Source organism: Haliotis rufescens, unplaced genomic scaffold (assembly GCF_023055435.1).
Source record: "Haliotis rufescens isolate VD_foot unplaced genomic scaffold, xgHalRufe1.0.p SCAF_14, whole genome shotgun sequence".
Lineage (NCBI taxonomy): Eukaryota > Metazoa > Mollusca > Gastropoda > Lepetellida > Haliotidae > Haliotis > Haliotis rufescens.
The window spans coordinates 21,926,116-21,949,454 of NW_025963824.1; the positions used below are offsets into that span (position 1 = coordinate 21,926,116).

At 43.0% G+C, this 23,339-nt stretch overlaps 2 protein-coding genes across 3 annotated transcripts in view; both read left to right on the forward strand.

Moving 5' to 3' along the window:
* Positions 1-16,948, forward strand: part of LOC124115122 (dymeclin-like) — a 30,806-nt gene extending 13,858 nt beyond the window's left edge. Inside the window, exons 8-18 of one of the 2 annotated variants that reach the window (XM_048395155.1) lie at positions 676-809; positions 1,137-1,325; positions 1,750-1,931; positions 2,480-2,605; positions 3,361-3,474; positions 4,483-4,577; positions 7,119-7,227; positions 7,714-7,896; positions 9,872-9,985; positions 11,538-13,602; positions 13,697-16,948. In XM_048395155.1, coding sequence (XP_048251112.1) covers positions 676-809; positions 1,137-1,325; positions 1,750-1,931; positions 2,480-2,605; positions 3,361-3,474; positions 4,483-4,577; positions 7,119-7,227; positions 7,714-7,896; positions 9,872-9,985; positions 11,538-11,693 — 1,402 coding nt within the window. In that variant the 3' untranslated portion in view covers positions 11,694-13,602; positions 13,697-16,948. The remainder of the gene's footprint in view (positions 1-675; positions 810-1,136; positions 1,326-1,749; positions 1,932-2,479; positions 2,606-3,360; positions 3,475-4,482; positions 4,578-7,118; positions 7,228-7,713; positions 7,897-9,871; positions 9,986-11,537; positions 13,603-13,696) is intronic. The other variant, XM_046475946.2, reaches the window with a different exon arrangement.
* A 2,252-nt stretch (positions 16,949-19,200) lies between these two features.
* LOC124115114 (extensin-1-like) lies at positions 19,201-21,019 on the forward strand. Its single transcript, XM_048395445.1, has 3 exons — positions 19,201-19,776; positions 20,030-20,260; positions 20,501-21,019. Exons 1-3 carry the CDS (start codon positions 19,201-19,203, stop codon positions 21,017-21,019), a joined length of 1,326 nt encoding a protein of 441 aa, XP_048251402.1.
* The last annotated feature ends 2,320 nt before the right edge of the window (positions 21,020-23,339 follow it).

Consider the following 23,339-nt stretch of genomic DNA (forward strand, 5'->3'; position numbering starts at 1 on the left):
ACTCCCAATTTCCTCGGTTTTCATCCTTGGTCTTCACACATCATGCAGGGCAGGTGGTGAGTTACCTCATCGAGGGTGTTACTCCCAGATTCCCCAGTATTCATCCTTGGTCTCCACACATCATGTAGGGCAGGTGGTGAGTTACCTCATCGTGGGTGTTACTCCCAGATTCCTCGGTATTCATCCTTGGTCTTCACACATCATGCAGGGCAGGTGGTGAGTTACCTCATCATGGGTGTTACTCCCAGATTCCCCGGTATTCATCCTTGGTCTTCACACATCATGCAGGGCAGGTGGTGAGTTACCTCATCGTGGGTGTTACTCCCAGATTCCTCGGTATTCATCCTTGGTCTTCACACATCATGCAGGGCAGGTGGTGAGTTACCTCATCGTGGGTGTTACTCCCAGATTCCTCGGTATTCATCCTTGGTCTTCACACATCATGCAGGGCAGGTGGTGAGTTACCTCATCGTGGGTGTCACTCCTAGATCCTTGGTCTTCACACATCATGCAGGGCAGGTGGTGAGTTACCTCATTGTGGGTGTTACTCCTAGATCCTTGGTCTTCACTGTGTTAATGACCTGGATTCCTGCAGACCTCCCTCCCATCAGAACTGAAAACTGTCAAAACTTACTCACTATCCCCCAAATAATGGAGTTACATGTTGTGTTTCAGTGCAATCCATGCGCCTGTGGTGATCAAAGCTCTGCTGTGGAACTACATCAACCAGGAGAAGTGTCCGTCCGAACTCTACAAGAGTAGCGCCGATGGATCCAATACCTTCTACAACGTCACTGCTGCAGTCGCTTGTGAGTAATGACATAGACAACTTGTACATTCAACTTCTTGAATGCCTGTACACTAAGGATATGTTTTTGAAATGGAAATATGTAAGAATAAATCTGTGAACAAAAAATGTGTCAAGAATTCCACTTTAGCATTTAGGAAGGTTTGAGTGTATGTGGCCAAAAATGGAAAATTTAACCTGAGTTCTCCAACACCTACTAGACATCTCCCTGATAGCTCCCTGATCAAGTCCATGGTAACCCTCTCCCTGCCAGTAAATGTTACATAATCTATTGTGTTACTAGGATGCCATTATGTCCAGTCTCCTGACAACAGTGTTTGTGTTCCAGCCAGTCTGTGGTCCGTGGTGACGCTCGGCATGGGAAGCAGCCCAAAGAAAAAGGAGGAGGAGTTCTCAGAGACGTTGTTAGCCAATCAGAGCCTTTTGTTCCTACTGGTGCTAGCCAATCACTGCACCAGTGACTCCGGCTTGAACAACCCCTACAGAGAGGCATTGTTTGCCTTCACAGACTCACAGGGTACATGAGTGAAATGGTGAAATGGATACTTCAGTAATTATGTTGATCAAGTTTGGTCAATATTTATCAAAAATATTATGATTTATTTGTTTGTTTCCCTCATTCTGCCGACCAGACCGGTTGAGCTGCCATAAGGCATATGACGGCATCATGTCATTTATTTTTCTGTCATTTGTTACATTTGACCAGTTACTAAATGTCATTGTGTGTTCTTACAAACGTAGTGGTGAAATTTCTAGTGTGGTATTATGGACGTTATGTTTCCTACTTGGGATGCTGTATGGCTTGTGTTGACCTGTCAGACTCGAGTCCTGTGTTGGACTCCGCCACATGAAGTCCAGCTGTACTGCTGTATTCGTGGAACGGCCTACCACCTGTTTGAGTACTCTTCCAGGAGAGTGTAGTTAGTGCTGTCTACTTGCAGACACCTCAGCCATGAACCCTGTGATAGCTGGCCCCACATTCAAGATGGACTTGAGTCGTCTGTACTCCACGCTGTGCTCCACCCTGAGAGACGACCAGACCACACTGTTGCTGTACCTTCTCATACACCAGAATACATCCATGAAGGCGTTCATCCTGTCCCGGACCAACATAGACCAGCTGGTCAGTACCATACGGGATACGCCACAACACCCACTTCATGCATGCAATACATTATCTAACATATGAACATGCAGATCTGTCATGTTCCCATGGGTACAAGTGATGCTATTGTGTCATGTTACAGGTGTTGACACTGTTATGTTACAGGTGATGACACTGTTATGTTACAGGTGATGACACTGTTGTGATGTTACAGGTGATGACACTGTTGTGATGTTACAGGTGATGACACTGTTGTGATGTTACAGGTGATGACACTGTTGTTATGTTACAGGTGATGACACTGTTGTGATGTTACAGGTGATGACACTGTTGTCATGTTACAGGTGATGACATTGTTGTCATGTTACAGGTGATGACACTGTTATGTTACAGGTGATGACACTGTTGTCATGTTACAGGTGATGACACTGTTGTGATGTTACAGGTGATGACACTGTTGTGATGTTACAGGTGATGACACTGTTATGTTACAGGTGATGAAACTGTTGTGATGTTACAGGTGATGACACTGTTATGTTACAGGTGATGACACTGTTATGTTACAGGTGATGCCTCTACTTCACATCCTGTACCAGGCCCAGGAGCGCAACTCCCACCACATCTACATGGCTCTCATTATACTGCTTGTACTCAGTGAAGACGAAGTTTTCAACAAAGCTGTTCATGAAATTGTGAGTTACCTGCTTGGCTTACAGCAGATTTATTTAAGGTTTCTCCAGAGTTCCTATGGAATTTGAATAAAAAACAAAACTATGAATTCGGGTGAAAAAAAATCAGATTTTTAGAATATAATATAATTCTTAAAGTGCAAGTATCATGAAAAAATTGTTTTCCTAACAATTTCACATGTCATTTTTTATCATCTCTTTAATGCTAATTTCATGTTCATCAAATTTAATTTTAGTCAAGCATTTGTGATTAAGTATAAAATCTGTAAATTGTGATATATGTTGAGTTTACTTGCCACGAAATGTGTGCAACCGGCTATGACTGCAAAAGGAGGGCAGGCTTGTGCGATCACGCATGTCAGTTTGGAGATCTCCTCCAACAGAGACCATATATGTACAGAAAGTCTCGGCTTCCTCTGTATTTGTGTTTCTGTCTTGGACTTGATAGACAGGACTAAAGTGCATATTAACCTTATTTCACGCCTATGTTTTGAGTACAATATTTGCCTTAACGAAGTTACGATTCTATGAAAACTCAAAAGTAGGATGGAGTTTGGTGCATGTTGTACTTAGGCATTAAAGTAGTAAGGTTCTGAGCAAACTTCCTTGAAGGTCAAGGTCACCGAAATGGTCAGCCGTGACTACTTCTCCATGTACTGAGCCAACCCCCTGTGTTGATACAGCAAGTTTGTGAGAGGCTAGAGACTCTGTTTAAAGAGTTCCACACCAAAATGACCAACACACTGCTATATTTTCAGAATCTGAAGAACATCCTGTGGTTCAAGGAACGGCCGCTGACCGAGATTTCACTGGGAGGGCTTCTCATCCTGGTTGTCATACGGACAGTCCAGTTCAACATGACACGCATGAGGGTGAGTATGTGAACACCTCTCATCTACCACCTGCCTGCCTTAGGGTGTTTCCAGACCTGCTCAGTAATCACTGGTGGAGATTCCAGTCAATCATGCACAATAACATACTGGAGAATAAGCTGGCACATGGGAGATAATCAGGTAATGCAGGTTTCTATTGCCTCCCTTTGATTGCTAGACACAGAGCCGTACCATTTTCCAGCAGACAGTGTTAATACACTTTTGAATTCTTATACACCTGCTAACAGTGTCATGAAGAGCTTTCTGTCACAAGCACTGATTGACCAAGTTGGAAGTCAAAATTTAAGCGCTGCAACTGATTGGTTTATTTTAGTGAATATCTATAGAAGTTTTGCAGAGGATATTATCACATAGAAACGGGTCCGATCTGTAACATTCCGTTTCTAGAGCATATCTCATAAACAATTCAATATTTCGTGATGCAACTTTGAAGCACGTCAGATCTGATACAACCCTGGTTGGAGCCTGGTTTCAAACAGGTCCACCACTTAGTTGGGGTGCGACGTCGTATCCTGACAGAGTGGGACGTTGATCATAAGGCAGTGCACAAGCAACCAAACAAACATACCTCATGTTTAATTGTCTTGCTATTTTGTTATATAACTGTTTTTAGAGTTTTGAGTTTTGTTATGTAACATCTCTATCAAAACCAAAGCTCTGCCTCCTGAGTAGTACCATGGACACTTCCCCTTGGAAGATAGAGAAGAAATTGAAGAACAGAGGGAATCCGTGGATTTAGTACTCCATCTTTGCGGCAATTGTACTCACATGTTTTAGTATACCATTTTTTGGTCTAATGACTGATAATGAGATATATGATATACCTTTTGGAGATTTTATGCACATATTTAAGAAGTCAAAATGAAAAGATAACTGAGTTGTATTTGTTAGTGAAAACTGTAAGTTTAGGGCCGAGTGGTAGCTGTTGTTAAAGCTGCATCGTTGCTGTCTACTTGCTCCATGTTGTGTGTCTGTCTGTCTCTCCAGGACAAGTACCTGCACACTAATTGCCTGGCAGCCCTGGCCAACATGTCCTCCCAGTTTGCCAACCTCCACCAGTTTGTTGCACAGAAGATTGTCAGGTATGTTCTCTTAATATACTTCTGTGGGGATTCTGGGTGAGCATAGTTCCCCAGCAATCTGTATGTTTGTCATGTTAGACAACTGAATGGATCTTGTGGTTATGCTCAGTTTATTATATACTTCCGAAGTTGAGAAAAGTGATATTTTTATTGCAGTGAACATAATGCTTGATATTTCACTGCAGTGAAAGTAACTTTGACAGAACTATTGTTATGCAAGAGTTACCTCCCCTCAAATTGACACCCTTTATCTTGTCTATCCAGTACACATGTTGATGTCCTTTTTATACCCCCGTTTACGAAGTAAATCGGGGGTATATAGCGTTCCGTTCGTCCGTCCTTCCGCCCGAGCTTTTGTACAGCCCATAACTTTTTAACCATGCACCCTAGCTTCACCAAACTTGCTACACACATTTACCACAATGAGAACTTGTGCCTTTTGCTAGTTTGAAGATTCTGATTTTTTTTATTTTTGCCGTTTCCATGGAAACATTAGAAACTTGAACTTTTAGGGTGGGTGTTTTGTACAGCCTATATCTTTTTAACTATGCACCCTAGCTTCACCAAACTTTCTACACACATTAACCATAATAAGTACTTGTGCCTTTTGCTAGTTTGAATATTCTGAATTCTTTAATTTTTGCCGTTTCCATGGAAGCATTAGAAACTTAAACTTTTAGGGTGGGTGTTTTGTACGGCCCATAACTTTTTAACCATGCACCCTAGCTTCACCAAACTTGCTACACACATTTACCACAATGAGAACTTGTGCCTTTTGCTAGTTTGAAGATTCTGATTTTTTTTATTTTTGCCGTTTCCATGGAAACATTAGAAACTTAAACTTTTAGGGTGGGTGTTTTGTACAGCCTATATCTTTTTAACTATGCACCGTAGCTTCACCAAACTTTCTACACACATTAACCACAATAAGTACTTGTGCCTTTTGCTAGTTTGAAGATTCTGAATTCTTTAATTTTTGCCGTTTCCATGGAAGCATTAGAAACTTAAACTTTTAGGGTGGGTGTTTTGTACGGCCCATAACTTTTTAACCATGCACCCTAGCTTCACCAAACTTGCTACACACATTTACCACAATGAGTACTTGAGCCTTTTGCTTGTTTGAAGATTCTGAATTTTTTTATTTTTGCCGTTTCCATGGAATCATGGTGAACATGGTGAAACATAAATTTTGGGTAGAGTTTTTGTACGATCCATGTTTACAATATTATGTATTCTAGCTTCCGCAAACTTGCTACATTAACCGCTATGATTGTATTTTATCTTTTATCACATTCTGAAAGCTTTGTCTTTTGCTGTTTTCTTGGAAACATGATGGAATTTAGAAATTTGATGACTGGTTTTGTATAGCTAATATATTTTCAAAAATTGCTTCCACACATGTAGATCATCATAAGTATCTGTGCTTTGTGATAGTTTGAATTTATGAATTCATTACCATACCTGTTAAGGCTAGATGGAAATTATTAATTTATTGATTTTCTTAAATGATATTGTTCCATTTCTTATGTGTTTTTATATCAACAATTTTTGGTCCTTTTCATAATTCTTCTTATAACTCCTCAATCAAATTTTTATTCAAAGGTGTTCATGGTGATCTACTTCCTCGTAGTGAACACTGGTAACATGGGAGATTGGGGGGGGGGGGGGGGGGGGCAATTGTCACTGGAACTCAATCTTAGTTTTTAGATCATTGAAGTTAAAATCAGTTAGAAATATGTAATATTTTGTTAATTAACAAACTATTTACTACTTCTTGTTGTCCAGCGGGGATAATGGGGGTATGTGAGCTTTGCTCACTTCTTTCTTGTTACATTAGTTCTGCACTGACAAGGCAAAATAATGACAGATGGTCATTTATGGAGTTAATATCGCTTCTTGCTGTTTGTTCTTCTCTCGGAAATGTTTCTACAACAACTGTTAATTTCTCATTTGACCCATCAATCAAGACTGTTAGTTTTGCAAAGTGTCATTTTTGTTACTTGACCATCGTGTATTCCTTCATTTCCCACAGCATCTCGTAGCTTTCAAGAATATTATTTTTAAGTTCATTTTGTACATTATCCTATCCAAATGTATGATAAAGAATTTTCGTGACCCTAAATATTTTTTGAGACTTTGGTTTTGCAAACTCAAATACTTTTGAAGGGGTGGTGAAATGTTCCTTTGTGTTAGGAAGGGAGAATTCACAGGTTTTACATTTGTAATGAAAAAAAATAATTCCAGTAGAAAACGACACAAAAAGTATATAATAAATAGGATAGATATTCCATGTGTCGAGTGAAATATCTTCCATGACTTGGATTGTACCATGACTGCATGGGACGTTGCTCACAGGATTATCTGGTCCAGACTGATTATTTACAGGCTGCCATCATGTGGTGGGTATATTGCTGAGTGTGGCATAACAACATCACGACTTTTTATCCCCCCCAGCATATAATGCCTCCGTAATCATTTCGTTTCTGGAGCACAACTCGAAAGCCATTGTCATCGGGTGTCATGGAGTGTGTTGTGTTGCAGCCTGTTTGCCCAGCTGTGTAAGAAGCACAGTCGCCTGGTGGAGCAGATCAGACAGGTGGGGGCCGGGGAGGTCGAGCAGGGTGACGATGAAGACTCAGAACAGGTCTTTGTGAGTACTTCAACCTCTAGGCATGACACCTGTAAACACAAGCTCATGCTGCCATATGGGTAGGGTAATACCATGGCTAGTCATGCAGGTTGTTGCTTTTCAGAAATACTTTGTAAGAAATTTGAATTTATAATCTTGTGATCGTTAACTTAACCATAATTTGACTCAGTTGCGACATTATTGTCAATTGGTATTCACATTAAAATTGATTTTTATCAATGTTTATTCAGCTAACATTATGTTAATGTGCTATTCAATCAAACATTTTGATATTGATCTGCTGCTTGATGTGTTGATACTTATCAAATTATTCCAATATCATTCAGCCAAGGCTGTTGGACATTGTTTTATTTGAGCAGGACTCGATTGACCATGACTTTTAGACCTGATTTATCTTGACCTATTGACTTGACCATTACTGACCTGGTGACCTTGACCCATACTAACCTGGTGACCTATACTGACCTTGTGACTTCTATGTTGCAGATGCAGGACATGACAGCCCTGCAGGAAGTGATCCGGATGGTGTTGGAGATCCTCAACTCCTGCCTCACAACCTCCCTCCACCACAACCCCAACCTCATCTACACCCTCCTCTACAACCGCAACCTGTTCGACCAGTTCCACACCCACCCAATCTTCCAGGACATCATCCAGAACATTGACACAGTCAGTACAGTGTATTGATACTTGAAATTCATCAGGAACATTGACACAGTCAGTACAGTGTATTTAACTCTAGGCTGAAGTGTGACCTGAAACAGCTGTAAAGGCTGCTTACTGTATACAGACTCCTGTGGTCTAGCTGTAGGCTGCCTTCAGTGTACAGACTGTGTGATCTAGGTGTAGGCTGCCTACAGTATACAGACTGTGTGATCTAGGTGTAGGCGGCCTACTGTATACAGACTGTGATCTAGCTGTAGGCTGTCTACTGTATACAGACTGTGATCTAGCTGTAGGCTGCCTACTGTATACAGACTGTGGTCTAGCTGTAGGCTGCCTACTGTATACAGAAGGTGATCTAGCTGTAGGTGGCCTACAGTATACAGACTGTGTGATCTAGCTTTATGCTGCCTACTTTATACAGACTGTGTGGTCTAGGTGAGGCTGCCTACTGTATACAGACTGTGGTCTAGCTGTAGGCTGCCTACTTTATACAGACTGTGTGATCTAGCCGTAGACTGCCTACTGTATACAGACTGTCTGATGTAGCTCTTGGCTGCCTACTGTATACAGACTGTGTGATCTAGCTATGGGCTGCCTACTGTATACAGTCTGTGATCTAGCTGTAGGCTGCCTACTGTATACAGACTGTGATCTAGCTGTAGGCTGCCTACTGTATACAGACTGTGTGATCTAGCTATGGGCTGCCTACTGTATACAGACTGTGATCTAGCTGTAGGCTGCCTACTGTATACAGACTGTGATCTAGCTGTAGGCTGCCTACAGTATACAGACTATGGTCTAGCTGTAGGCTGCCTACAGTATACAGACTGTGTGATCTAGCTGTAGGCTGCCTACTGTATACAGACTGTGTGATCTAGCTATGGGCTGCCTACTGTATACAGACTGTGTGATCTAGCTTTAGACTGCCTACTGTATACAGACTGTGTGATCTAGCTTTAGACTGCCTACTGTATACAGACTGTGTGATGTAGCTATGGGCTGCCTACTGTATACAGTCTGTGATGTAGCTATATGTGGCCTACTGTATACAGACTATGGTCTAGCTGTAGGCTGCCTACTGTATACAGACTGTGTGATCTAGCTATGGGCTGCCTACTGTATACAGACTGTGTGATCTAGCTTTAGACTGCCTACTGTATACAGACTGTGTGATCTAGCTATGGGCTGCCTACTGTATACAGTCTGTGATGTAGCTATATGTGGCCTACTGTATACAGACTGTGATCTAGCTGTAGGCTGCCTACAGTATACAGACTATGGTCTAGCTGTAGGCTGCCTACAGTATACAGACTGTGTGATCTAGCTGTAGGCTGCCTACTGTATACAGACTGTGTGATCTAGCTGTAGACTGCCTACTGTATACAGACTGTGTGATCTAGCTATGGGCTGCCTACTGTATACAGTCTGTGATGTAGCTATATGTGGCCTACTGTATACAGACTATGGTCTAGCTTTAGGCTGCCTACTGTATACAGACTGTGTGATCTAGCTATGGGCTGCCTACTGTATACAGACTGTGTGATCTAGCTTTAGACTGCCTACTGTATACAGACTGTGTGATCTAGCTTTAGACTGCCTACTGTATACAGATGTGTGATCTAGCTATGGGCTGCCTACTGTATACAGTCTGTGATGTAGCTATATGTGGCCTACTGTATACAGACTGTGATCTAGCTGTAGGCTGCCTACAGTATACAGACTATGGTCTAGCTGTAGGCTGCCTACAGTATACAGACTGTGTGATCTAGCTGTAGGCTGCCTACTGTATACAGACTGTGTGATCTAGCCGTAGACTGCCTACTGTATACAGACTGTGTGATCTAGCTATGGGCTGCCTACTGTATACAGTCTGTGATGTAGCTATATGTGGCCTACTGTATACAGACTGTGATCTAGCTGTAGGTGGCCTACTGTATACAGACTATGGTCTAGCTGTAATGGTTGCCTACTGTTGCAGGTGTTGTCCTTCTTCTCATCGAGGCTGGAGCAGAACGGGAAGAACCTTTCCCCAGCCGATGTCCTGGAGTCCATCAAGGAGGGGGCACTGCAGTTCCGCCGGGACAGACTGAAGGTAGTAGTGTATAGCTGTTGCAAGACTCTAAGAGTTTTGATTCAACAGTTACAGTTGGAACGTTAAGGGGTCATCATGCCCCATGGACCAAACCCTACTCACACGCTCACTCACTCACTCAGCTGATTCAATTATTCATACAACCGGTTCAACAAAAAATTACACAATTGCTATACATTAATTTAGCTAGCATGAGTTCTTCAACTTTTTATATGACACTCCTCTATATCATGACCAAATTTGAAAGATATCTTCAGGACCGCCTGCGTGGTCTATTGGCTAAACGGACTGCCTGGAGACCGCCTCTGTGGTGTAGTGGATAAACCGTCTGCCCGGAGTTTGGATACACCATCTGCCTGGAGTTCAGCTCTGTGGTCTTGTTGATAAACTGTCTGCCCAGAGACCGCCTCTGTGGTTTAGTGGATAAACTGTCTGCCCGGTGTTTGCATCTGTGGTCTAGTGGATAAACTGTCTGCCCGGTGTTTGCATCTGTGGTCTAGTGGATAAACTGTCTGCCCGGTGTTTGCATCTGTGGTCTAGTGGATAAACTGTCTGCCCGGTGTTTGCATCTGTGGTTTAGTGGATAAACTGTCTGCCCGGTGTTTGCATCTGTGGTCTAGTGGATAAACTGTCTGCCCGGTGTTTGCATCTGTGGTCTAGTGGATAAACTGTCTGCCCGGTGTTTGCATCTGTGGTCTAGTGGATAAACTGTCTGCCCGGTGTTTGCATCTGTGGTTTAGTGGATAAACTGTCTGCCCGGTGTTTGCATCTGTGGTCTAGTGGATAAACTGTCTGCCCGGTGTTTGCATCTGTGGTCTAGTGGATAAACCATCTGCCTGGAGAGTGGAAGGTTGGTGGTTCAGTCCCTGGCCGCACCATACCAAAAGATGGTACCTGTTGTTTCCATGTCTGGCGGTCTGTATTAAGGTGATAAAACAAAGACTGTGTCTGAGTGGAATATCCATGTTCAACTGTGGCTTGGTGTCTAGTACATACAGATACATCCATGCAGGCTCGCACACCTTAAATAAGTACTCGATACCTGAAGGGCACACTTAGATATATTGTTTTAACAAATATACCTTTTCACCTTGTGCAGTGTATAAAACCTCTGATAAATGTACTTTTGAACTGTTGCATGGAGCAACACGTGGACATGAGAAGCCATGGGAGCATGCTTAATGCATTGTATGATTCATGATATAAACCTGCAGATTCCGACTTTGAAATGGACATTATCAATCCCAGTGAAAGAGAAAGGGCAGTCATTACGACTGCTAATCCAACTAGAAGATGGCTTAAAAGTATTTCTTCTTTTTGGCACACTTAAGATAAAAAAAGACACATCTAAACAAAATTCCATTCCTGTCCCTATATGTAAAAGTGGCATTTCAGAAACTGTAGCATCAATGAAAACAGAGCTGACGTCTTTATTCTTTCAATGCTTGATGAAGGTTCCAGCATCTGTACCGAAATGTGGCAGTGATAGACTAGAGATGTTGACATCCATGACTCCACCTTGTGTTCATCCCTCTTCCTGTTATGTCTGCAGAAGTTCCCAGAGCTAAAGTTCAAGTATGTGGAAGAGGATTCTCCGGAGGAGTTCTTCATCCCCTACATCTGGTCCCTCGTCTACCACTCCTCCAACATGTACTTCAACGCCGCACGCATCGTACTCTTCTCCCTCTCCGCCAACGCAGAGTCCTGAGACCAGCAGCACTACAACAGTGGACACAGCCTCCCAGTCTGGTGATGTCAGTGCCGCTGCCGCCTCCGCCGCCGCCGCATCCCTTGTGAGAAGTCATAGCTGATATGTCTCACTCATTTTGGAATCTTTTAGATTTTGAAATCTCAATATTATTGTGTATTTGGAATATGACATAGGAAGTAAAAATCACATTAGAGGAAATTTAATTTGAAGCATGTAGCTTATATGAAATGAACCACAGCTGTAGAATGATGTTGATGGAAGTTTATTTCCATCAGATGAATACACTTTTTAAGATTTTCAGCTGGTCTTCTGGTAGAGGTTTCAGTAACTTACAGACGACTGTGGACGAGACTCTGGTATCAGACTTGTGGGAAGCGATGAGGTTCACAATACTTTCATGTTTCACGGCACACAATTTAGGCACAAATATAGACATAAAAAGTCACATGTTGAACACACGTATGTTGAGTATATTTTTGGTTACAATGGACGACCACAAAGTTTTAAAACAAATTCAGCAAAAAATGGAAAAGATTTTGAAAAAAATATAAATGCCAACGAAAATTATGACAAAGATTTCTCATGGTATTTTTTTTTTGTTCCATTCACTTTATGTGTCAACTTCAGCCTGTGACTGTTTTGTGCAAAATAGCTTTCCTGTGTATTGTTTTCACAAAAGAGGCAATTATGCATAATTCTGCAAAATATGTAATTATGGTGTCTGCAAATGTTTCGTGATCACAGAAACACAATCCTTCATGGACTGATAAATAGGATTGTTGCATTCTGTGTATGCTGTGCCTTGATGAGAGCTTGTCATCTGAAGAACTAACACTGTAAGGACTGGCAGTTGAAGTCCAGGAACCAAAGACTGCTCCTAGGGGACACTGCATCTGTGTGTTGTGGGGAGGTGTGTACACAGACATCTGGCATCAGGCAGGAACACTGGAGGCGGACGTTGTGGTTAGGAGCAAGTTCGTTGCCGTGGATACAGCATTCCCTTGTCTCCTTACTGTAATTGCATCAGGATGTAACGTCCAGACTGAGTTGGGAACTACTTGTCAGTGTCACAGCGGATGTTGTGCTTACATTGGCTGTATTCTGGCTTTAAAGGAACAGAACGTAGTTGTGGGATTAAAGATGGTTGATGTTATGGGTGTTAAATCTTCATATATGTATATGTTTGTTCAAGTGGTTTTATAGATCAGGTTTTACCTGTTCAAGGGAGGTAACTAATCTAAAACTTGACAGTGGTTCATCTTTGTTTTTACTGAGGTTTTATGCTGAGCTGTTAACATTGTTTTCTTTGTTTTGTTAGCATTCGTCAACAACTATATTGTCACAGGCATTTGTTAAATAAAAAGTCTTTAAGCTACAAGCTTCACCTGTGCCAGAAACCTATGGTTGTGTTCATAAAGACTGCTGGTTTGTCAGCTTGGAATCCATGCTGACAGTTTCCCCAGGGTACAACACCTCACACCGGCATCAGTTGGAGCTTTCCTTCAATATAAGGCTGAAATATTGGGCAAAGCGACGTTAAACCCAACTCACTTACCGTAGTTGACATGTCAATCCTTCTAAACATCACTAAATTATATGACATGTGTAGTTTTAAGTTGATTTACAAGTTATTTCATAAATTATGATCATAACATTCATATATGTGGTTTCATTTGCTGATAAGATAGATTGACCTTTTGTTTCTCATCATTACCTCACTAACCTGTTGTCTTCTTTCAGTTTACTCTCTAACACATTCTTAGAGGTTCCCAATCAATCGCTTCAAGTGTACTCTCTAACACATTCTTAGAGGTTCCCAATCAATCGCTTCAAGTGTACTCTCTAACACATTCTTAGAGGTTCCCAATCAATCGCTTCAAGTGTACTCTCTAACACATTCTTAGAGGTTCCCAATCAATCGCTTCAAGTGTACTCTCTAACACATTCTTAGAGGTTCCCAATCAATCGCTTCAAGTGTACTCTCTAACACATTCTTAGAGGTTCCCAATCAATCGCTTCAAGTGAAGTACAAACCTGGAATATTTCTTTCAAGAGATCTTGTTGAGTGGAATTTAGTGCATGTGTACTTACATTGTGCACAGGTTGGAGACACGATGGGGTTGTCCTTGTTATCATTTGTCACACGCCTGATTGAGCATTTGTTGTCATCCTCCTCCTCATGTATTGTTAACTTGTTATCTGAACTGACACACCCGAGTTAAAGACATAACAGGATAGTCACCTATTCTAGTCTTGACCTTCACTTTTATTAATATTCTAGTAATATATGTAGTCTCATCCTAAAGATGAGTCATCGTGTGATAGCCTGTTTTATTAGAGTGGAATTCTACAAGCATTGGGATGTTGATGAAGCAGTTGTCAGTCTGTCACTGGAGATGTGGGAGAGTTTGCTTGGGCCAGATCACTTCATTTCTTGTTTCCTAGCTGCAGATGCAGAGAACACAAAAATATAGAAATGTTGCTTAGGATGAAAACTGATCAATGGTACAATTTATATGTGTGATGTGATTCCATTATAGCGTGAAAGTTCAGATGACAAGTTGGATGCGTATTTATAGCAATGAATGTGATATGTAGCCAAACAGTTATTTTTTTGTACTGTACATAATTATTTTGACAGCTTGTAGAACAACACTGGAGATTTGTAAATACTTGTAGCACACCTATATACTGACTTCAGCCAGACACATAACACATTCGCATGTGTCATGTATAACAGACACGTTTGTGACACTCACACGTGTCTTACGGTGACATGTCACAACACTCCTCGTCAGTAATCGTCATGTGATTCTCAACTTGTTGTACATATTGGTAGGAGATTTTTATCAACAATTAACTAACAATTATTGATTACTTGTGAATATGTAGTGAAACATGACTGACTGTTGATGTTGAGACCAGACTGTTATGTAGAGTGACGGGTGATTGACGCGGATGGGTGACTGTACATAGCAACAGGTGGTGTTACCATGGTTACCAATATATCTACTGTATATAAACACTGGTGTATATATTTCCTAAGGGGCTGCTTCGTGTTCTACGCTGTGGGTAGTCACATACAGGTGTTCTCTCCGCCTCATATCACGGGACTTGCAGCCTTCACTCATCCCAGCAGAACCAGTTTACCATCTACAGCATCTCTCACTGATTCAGCGCTTTGTTCAGAGGATTTATGTCAGGGGATTTAGCTCAGTCATATGATATATTAAGGATGTTAATATCTTTCAGAAATTTGTTTCAACTTATATTGTGTGCTGGTATATTTTGCACAGTGGCAATTTTCTACTATCCTGTGGTATCTTATTTCAATATTTTCAAGTTTTTAATGATATGGTACTCTTTGTGGATCATAGCGTCTTGGCAGGAACTTCATTGTCCAATGAAACTTATGTTAAGTGTTATTTGTTGATGTAAACATGAAATGAAACGCTGATCTAGGGTTTGGTTGTGCAGTTGCCAGCTGTTGTTACAGCGACCTGCTACAGAGGTGTTACAGTGCTGTGTTACAGTGTGTTTCTGTCCAGCTTTGGAAAAGTTTTTTTTGTTGTGGTAAAATACACTTTGTCCATGCGGTTTATCAAAGATTTCATTTTTAGCTCACCTGACTGAAAGGCAAGTGAGCTGATGTTATGGCCTGCTTGGCAGTCTTCTGGTGGCAGCAGTGTCTGTAAACATTATCTCCTGTATGGGACCAGTGAAGCTGATGTTATGGCCTGCTTGGCAGTCTCCTGGTGGCAGCAGTGTCTGTAAACATTATCTCCTGTATAGGACCAGTGAAGCTGATGTTATGGCCTGCTTGGCAGTCTCCTGGTGGCAGCAGTGTCTGTAAACATTATCTCCTGTATGGGACCAGTGAAGCTGATGTTATGGCCTGCTTGGCAATCTCCTGGTGGCAGCAGTGTCTGTAAACATTATCTCCTGTATGGGACCAGTGAAGCTGATGTTATGGCCTGCTTGGCAGTCTCCTGGTGGCAGCAGTGTCTGTAAACATTATCTCCTGTATAGGACCAGTGAAGCTGATGTTATGGCCTGCTTGGCAGTCTCCTGGTGGCAGCAGTGTCTGTAAACATTATCTCCTGTATGGGACCAGTGAAGCTGATGTTATGGCCTGCTTGGCAGTCTCCTGGTGGCAGCAGTGTCTGTAAACATTATCTCCTGTATAGGACCAGTGAAGCTGATGTTATGGCCTGCTTGGCAGTCTTCTGGTGGCAGCAGTGTCTGTAAACAATATCTCCTGTATAGGACCAGTGAAGCTGAGTCTTCACATACTTTTCCCCATTATTGAGGGCACCACAATCTGTTCCTGAGGTTGGAGGAATCTGACTTTCAATGTGGCTTGTGGCTGCCATGGTTGCCTTTGTTGACATTTTAGACATGACTGTTAAACTGCTATAGGTGAGCTACAGAGCTAAGGCTTGGGTTTGATGTGGCAAGTTGGAAATTCCTAAATATGATACATTTTAATTTCCACTGTGCAAAGATGTCAGCTGTTAAACATGTAGGACACTAACAGCACCTGGATCAACTAAAAACAGATTCATGGAATAAATGATATGACTAACGTCAAAGATGTAGCAGTGCATATACTGCCAGGGACCAGTCTGTATTTAGATTGTATACTTTGTCCCAGAGCATGACCTCTTCACTTCACTGTGAGGGACATGGCAATTAAAAGTACTTGTTCAAAATGTAATGTTTAGTTGAACTGTTTCTCTTAAATATTACCCCTAATTCCGAGGGGCTTTAGAAACAACTCTCAGTGTGTGTGAGGCTGTGAGAGTCTTACTTCCCAGTATAAGTCAGTATGTGTGTGTGGTTCACACATGTTGCAGCCATGGGGCCCTTTCCTAGAAGCGAACTCCGTATTACACCTGTCTCAAGTCTCATACCTAATGTAGATGATGAACAGTTGTAGCACTGAGCTCACTTTGTGGAGCAGGTTCCTGGTACAGTGCCTGTATAGATAACACATGGTCTTACCTTGCATCAGTTTTGTGGTTAACCCTGACAGTTGTTGACTGGGATATAATTATTGCTGGATAAACTGAGGGTCTTGTGAATTATAGACATTACAAAATGTATAATTTCTGTCTGTGACTGAAGCAAGAATATTTTATTAAAATATTGCATTTTATGAAGTTTATCTCATAATTATTGTTGAATGACATATTTCCATCATGAAAGATGGTATTTAAATGGTATTTCGTACATAAAAAATATAAACTGCATTTGAGTTTGTTGTTGAAGTCTTTGATGGGAACCAGTCTGTGAGGTGAGTATGTTGTCTACATTTACCTGTGGTGAGCATCACAAAAGGATTCCCTTTACACCAATCCTACTCCTTATTTGCCCTCTGCTGTGAAGATTCTGAGTAGACTTGGCTGACTGCGTGCCACTGATGCTGCTCACAGTATCAATCACCCATGGGGATTCAGGGTTAGAATTGGTCCCCAGGAATCTTTGCTGTCATAAGAGGCAACCAAATGGATCAGGTGGTCAGGCTAGGTGATTTGGTTGATAGCGAGGCCTCGTACCCTGATGTCGTAGATCATTGCTCACAATATCGATCACTGGATTGTCAGGTTCAGACTCCATTATCAGTCATGCCATCGCCATATAACTAGGCTGTTACTTGGTTCTGACAGCAGTGTTACACAAATAACGAACAAAAGCAATATCAATCACTGGTTAGCCTCTTCAAGACTTGATTTACAGAAGGGTACATCATTAAGGATAATCTTGTATTTCTCATGTCATAACATGGGGATACAATGGGAGACTTTGTGTGTGTGTGTGTTTACTCACACAAAATAACAAATCCCTGACCCCCCACACCCCCCACACCACACACACACCCAAAACATGTTACAAAAAATGTTACCTACCATGATAACATGTTAATTTGGATGTTAAAGTAAAAGCAGTAACAAGTACATAAAGTGTTTGTTTGGAGTGCACCTTTGAACCTACGCTGTGGCTCAGCAGCCTTTGCAAGTTGAGAGGTGTGAGAAGAGGCATTGTCATGAAGTAGTAGAACTTCAGCAGTCACCATTCCTTGCCGCTTTTCTTTGATAGAATATCACAGGTGATGAAGCAAAACAGCATAGTGGGCACTCGTAATCATCTTTTGACTTTCTAAGTAATCAACAAGTATCACACACTTTACATCCCAGAATACAGTGGTCATAACTTTCTTCACTGATCTTGAAGACTTGAATTTCTTTGGTGCTGAAGAAGTGAAATGGTGCCATTACATGGATTGAAGTTTTGACTCGGGGAGCATGGTGGTAGACCCATGTTTCATCACCCGTTCCTAATCTCTTTTTAAATTTGACGAAATCCTCCTCGTTAAGCTCTAAATTTTCTCTGGCAAGATCAGAATTTGGAATCTTTGGCACCCAACGAGCACATATTTTATTCATCTGTAAATGTTCATGAATAATAATTCAATTGATCCATGGCTTGTACCTGTCTTCCTCAAGTTCAGCAAAGGTAATACGTCTATATGACAGTATAAGTATCTCCTTAATTGAATCTTCATTGATGGGTCATCATCAAGGCTTGTTTGTTCTCCCAGCCTTAAACAGTTCACTTTGTTGTGGCCCATAGTTGAAAGTTTGTCAGGTTTAGAACTTTTTGACCAGCCGGTAGTATATGTTAGGTGTGAATATACACAGGGATAGACAGCATGTAACGATTGGGTATGAATTTACACAAAGTCAGCCAGGCTATAACTGTTAGGTATGGACATACACCAGGACAGCCACCATGTAACGGGTGGGTATAAATTTACACCAGGGCAGCCATGGTATAACGCTTGGTGTATGGATTTACACAACGGACACTCTAAAACTGTTAGGATATGAATTTACAGCCGGACAGCTAGCCTATAATTGTTAGGTGTTAATTTACTCAAGGACGATAGCATATAACTGTTAGGTGTAGATTTACACCAGGGCAACCAGCATAACATTCCTTCGTATACCCTTCCTCATTACATCATAGTCATAAATTCCAGTTGGGGTTGTCATCAGACGTCCTCTTCACTGCCAACGTATCTCATACATGGTTCACCCTTCAGAGTCAGTACCCACTCAAGACATGGTCTATATAGGGGCAAAATTCCAGCTCAACAAGGGTATGCTAGCGCCACTAGAGAACACATACGCAAGGTCAAGAGACATGATCATCAGGTTGCGCCGTTAGTGGATGTCATGTCTTGGCACGCTCACATCCCTCCAGGATATAACCTATAGAGGCTAGTAGCAGTTACATCCCTTGATGTCCCTACGAGAGATCTAGATTTAGATGCACTAACGCAACCTCTACCAGCTCAGCTGTCAGAATTAATCTGGTGGCTACTAAGTCATACACCTACATAGCTACACCTCTCATATTTCCACCACTTCCACATAACACCCACAGGGATGCGTCAGACGATGGGTAGGTGCTCAAATGGACGACGTCACAGTACAGGGAAATGGCCCTCCCAAGACATGAAGTAGCACATCAACTGTCTGAAAGCCCAGTGTCAGCCCAGTACCAGGCTAGCCCTCCAACAACAGCCTACCTGTGTACGTCAGCCCAGTACCAGACTAGCCCTCCAACAACAGCCTACCTGTGTACGTCAGCCCAGTACCAGACTAGCCCTCCAACAACAGCCTACCTGTGTACGTCAGCCCAGTATCAGACTAGCCCTCCAACAACAGCCTACCTGTGTACGTCAGCCCAGTTCCAGACTAGCCCTCCAACAACAGCCTACCTGTGTACGTCAGCCCAGTACCAGACTAGCCCTCCAACAACAGCCTACCTGTGTACGTCAGCCCAGTATCAGACTAGCCCTCCAACAACAGCCTACCTGTGTACGTCAGCCCAGTACCGGACTAGCCCTCCAACAACAGCCTACCTGTGTACGTCAGCCCAGTACCGGACTAGCCCTCCAACAACAACCTACCTGTGTACGTCAGCCAAGTATCAGACTAGCCCTCCAAAAACAGCCTACCTGTGTACGTCAGCCAAGTATCAGACGCCCTCCAACAACAGCCTACCTGTGTACGTCAGCCCAGTTCCAGACTAGCCCTCCAACAACAACCTACCTGTGTACGTCAGCCAAGTATCAGACTAGCCCTCCAACAACAGCCTACCTGTGTACGTCAGCCCAGTACCAGACTAGCCCTCCAACAACAGCCTACCTGTGTACGTCAGCCCAGTACCAGACCCCCTCCAACAACAGCCTACCTGTTTACGTCAGCCCAGTTCCAGACTAGCCCTCCAACAACAGCCTACCTGTTTACGCTTCCCAGTTCCAGACTAGCCCTCCAACAACAGCCTACCTGTGTACGTCAGCCCAGTACCAGACTAGCCCTCCAACAACAGCCTACCAGTGTACGTCAGCCCAGTATCAGACTAGCCCTCCAACAACAGCCAACCTGTGTACGTCAGCCCAGTACCAGACTAGCCCTCAAACAACAGCCTACCTGTGTACGTCAGCCCAGTACCAGACCCCCTCCAACAACAGCCTACCTGTGTACGTCAGCCCTGTACCAGACTAGCCCTCCAACAACAGCCTACCTGTGTACGTCATCCCAGTATCAGACTAGCCCTCCAACAAAGAGCCTACCTGTGTACGTCAGCCAAGTATCAGACGCCCTCCAACAACAACCTACCTGTGTACGTCAGCCCAGTACCAGACTAGCCCTCCAACAACAGCCTACCTGTGTACGTCAGCCTAGTATCAGACTAGCCCTCCAACAACAGCCTACCTGTGTACGTCAATCCAGTTCCAGACTAGCCCTCCAACAACAGCCTACCTGTGTACGTCAGCCAAGTATCAGACTAGCCCTCCAACAACAGCCTACCTGTGTACGTCAGCCCAGTATCAGACTAGCCCTCCAACAACAGCCTACCTGTGTACGTCAATCCAGTTCCAGACTAGCCCTCCAACAACAGCCTACCTGTGTACGTCAGCCAAGTATCAGACTAGCCCTCCAACAACAGCCTACCTGTGTACGTCAGCCCAGTATCAGACTAGCCCTCCAACAACAGCCTACCTGTGTACGTCATCCCAGAATCAGACCCCCTCCAACAACAGCCTACCTGTGTACGCCAGCCAAGTATCAGACCCCCTCCAACAACAGCCTACCTGTGTACGTCAGCCAAGTATCAGACGCCCTCCAACAACAGCCTACCTGTGTACGCCAGCCAAGTATCAGACCCCCTCCAACAACAGCCTACCTGTGTACGTCAGCCAAGTATCAGACGCCCTCCACGTGTTTGCCGTATCCATGAGCTGGGAGTGAAGTTTCACCAACGCAATTTCCCTTGGTCTCTCCTAGACAAAGTTCTCAGAAAATTACAGGACACGGACTGCTTGATTACACTTATCGCTCTGAGATTTCTGAGATTACAAGCTCTACTGGTGGAAGTACCTCTCCAACTACCCTAGCGCCGTGAGATCTGACTGAGATATTTACACGGCAGCCTGAACAGCCTCCACCTTCATGCCTTGAAATTGTCTGGGTAAGGATGCCACCTGCCAGCTGATCAGCTGCACACACAGTGGCAAGTTCCTGGAGACCAGCATGTGCTTCCATCTGTAACAATAGATAGGACATGTTTGTCAAGTGGCAAAGGGGAAGAAGATTGGTCGACGTATATATAACGATACCTTTACTTGCTGACTTCTCCATCTCAGAAACGTCAAGAAGTTCACACATGGCACAATCGAAGGCTTCAGATCAGCTCTTGCTTGGGTATTACAACACGACCGACTCTCTATAGGTACTCGCCCAGTGCTAAATCGACTCCAAAATCGAAGTGCTTTGTGCTGGAAGATAGCACAATACAATTCCTAGTCTCCAAATGAAATCCAAATGAATCGTACTGTCAGCATTGATGGAGCTACCATATGAATCCATGAACAATGCCACACTACAAATGGCTTGGAGACAAAAAAACAGGTTCCTCCTCGCTGTCACAGCTACACGTCATGGATACTTCTTCAATGACGCACGCACAAGACTGAAGCACAATATCTTCCTGGTCCCTACTGGTAGTGTATTGTCCAACATCTGTCTTTGGTCCCCTTGGGCACAGGCGATATTCGATACCTGCCTTAAGTAGAAGTCTGGATTATCCGGACAGGTTACTACGTCCTATCACAGTTCTGAGCTACTACATCACAGGTACTCAACACCACAGAAAGCAGAGATAACGACTATTAATCTCATGCAAGCCCTCTTTAGTATAGGACATTACCAGTACTGGAAAAACGTCACACATATGAAACTATCACCGGCAGGAAACAATGACGTCATCAGTAGGAAGCCTAGTAGTGGTAATTAACCGGACGTGAGGTCATAGGTGATCTCAGGCTTGAAATGACATCATAGAAGACCCCAGAAACGAAAGTAACATCATAAATACGTCAAAAAAACAAAACAAGGAAGAGAAGTGACGTCATAAAATGTTAAATGTTAGAGGGAGTTGTGGGGTAGCCAAATGGTTAAGCGAGTTCAATTCCCCACATGGTTACAATATGTGAAGCCCATTTCTGGTGTCCCCCGCCGTAATATTGCAGGAAACCATACTCACTGAGTCACTCATTTAAATCTAGAACCCAGAATTAGTCCCTCCCACTCCCCAATATATCTGCATCTTGTTGATGAGGGTTATGGGTTGAAAGAAGTGACGTTTTCCCGCCTCGCGCATGCACAGTTGCATTTCCTGCGGAAGACATTAGGGGCGCGTTGCAAGCCACGAATCGCTTAGAGAAAGCAAATTCATCGCTCAACCCGGGGTCTGCAACAGTTCGAAGCGCTTGCGCACTCTTCCAAAATGGCGGCACAACTACCGCTTGGTTGCCTTGACGTTTGTTAGTTTGTTGTTTAACGCCGCACTCAGCAATCCTCCAGCTATATGACGGCGGTTTGTAAATAATCGAGTATGGACAAGACAATCCAGTGATTGACATCATGAGCATCTATCCACGTTATTGGGATACGATGAAATGCATCAACCATGTCAGCGAGCCTGACGTTCCGCGTAATGAAGAACGTAAAAGAAGAGGCTCGATGACGAGCTGATGAAATTTATGACTACTTTGAAGATGTGGAGCAGACTGAGGATGATGGGGTGTTAGCTACCTTTGCTCATTTTCTCGTTGATCCTGTCAAGAATTCCTTGTTCCGCTGTCAAAGTAAGCGGCCATTTTGGCTTGAGAACGAAGCGACCTCAGTCAGCGATTGTTTCGCTTGCAAGCGGCTGAAAGTTAGCGCACTGTTGTAAGGCCAATCGCTGTACATCGCTTGTGATACGAGGGTTGTGATGCGAGGATTGTGATGCGAGGATTATGATGAGAGGATTATGCTGCGAGGATTCTGATGAGAGGATTGTAATGCGAGGATTGTGATAAGAGGATTGTAATGCGAGGATTGTGATAAGAGGATTGTAATGCAAGGATTGTGATAAGAGGATTGTGATAAGAGGATTGTAATGCAAGGATTGTGATGCGAGGATTGTGATGCGAGGATTAACTGATAAGCTATGAGCCTCACATAGAAAAACTAAACCTAAAGACATTAATAATACGTATTTTTCAACATTATCCCTTTCGACATG

What these genes read in the sequence shown, in the direction of transcription:
- LOC124115114 (XM_048395445.1), top strand. Translation starts at nt 19,201, where the DNA reads ATGGCCCTCCCAAGACATGAAGTAGCACATCAACTGTCTGAAAGCCCA. An exon ending in ACAACAGCCTACCTGTGTAC is followed by an intron (nt 19,777 to 20,029) that starts GTCAGCCCAGTT and finishes TCCCAGTTCCAG; the next exon opens with ACTAGCCCTCCAACAACAGC. An exon ending in TACCTGTGTACGTCAGCCCT is followed by an intron (nt 20,261 to 20,500) that starts GTACCAGACTAG and finishes ACGTCAATCCAG; the next exon opens with TTCCAGACTAGCCCTCCAAC.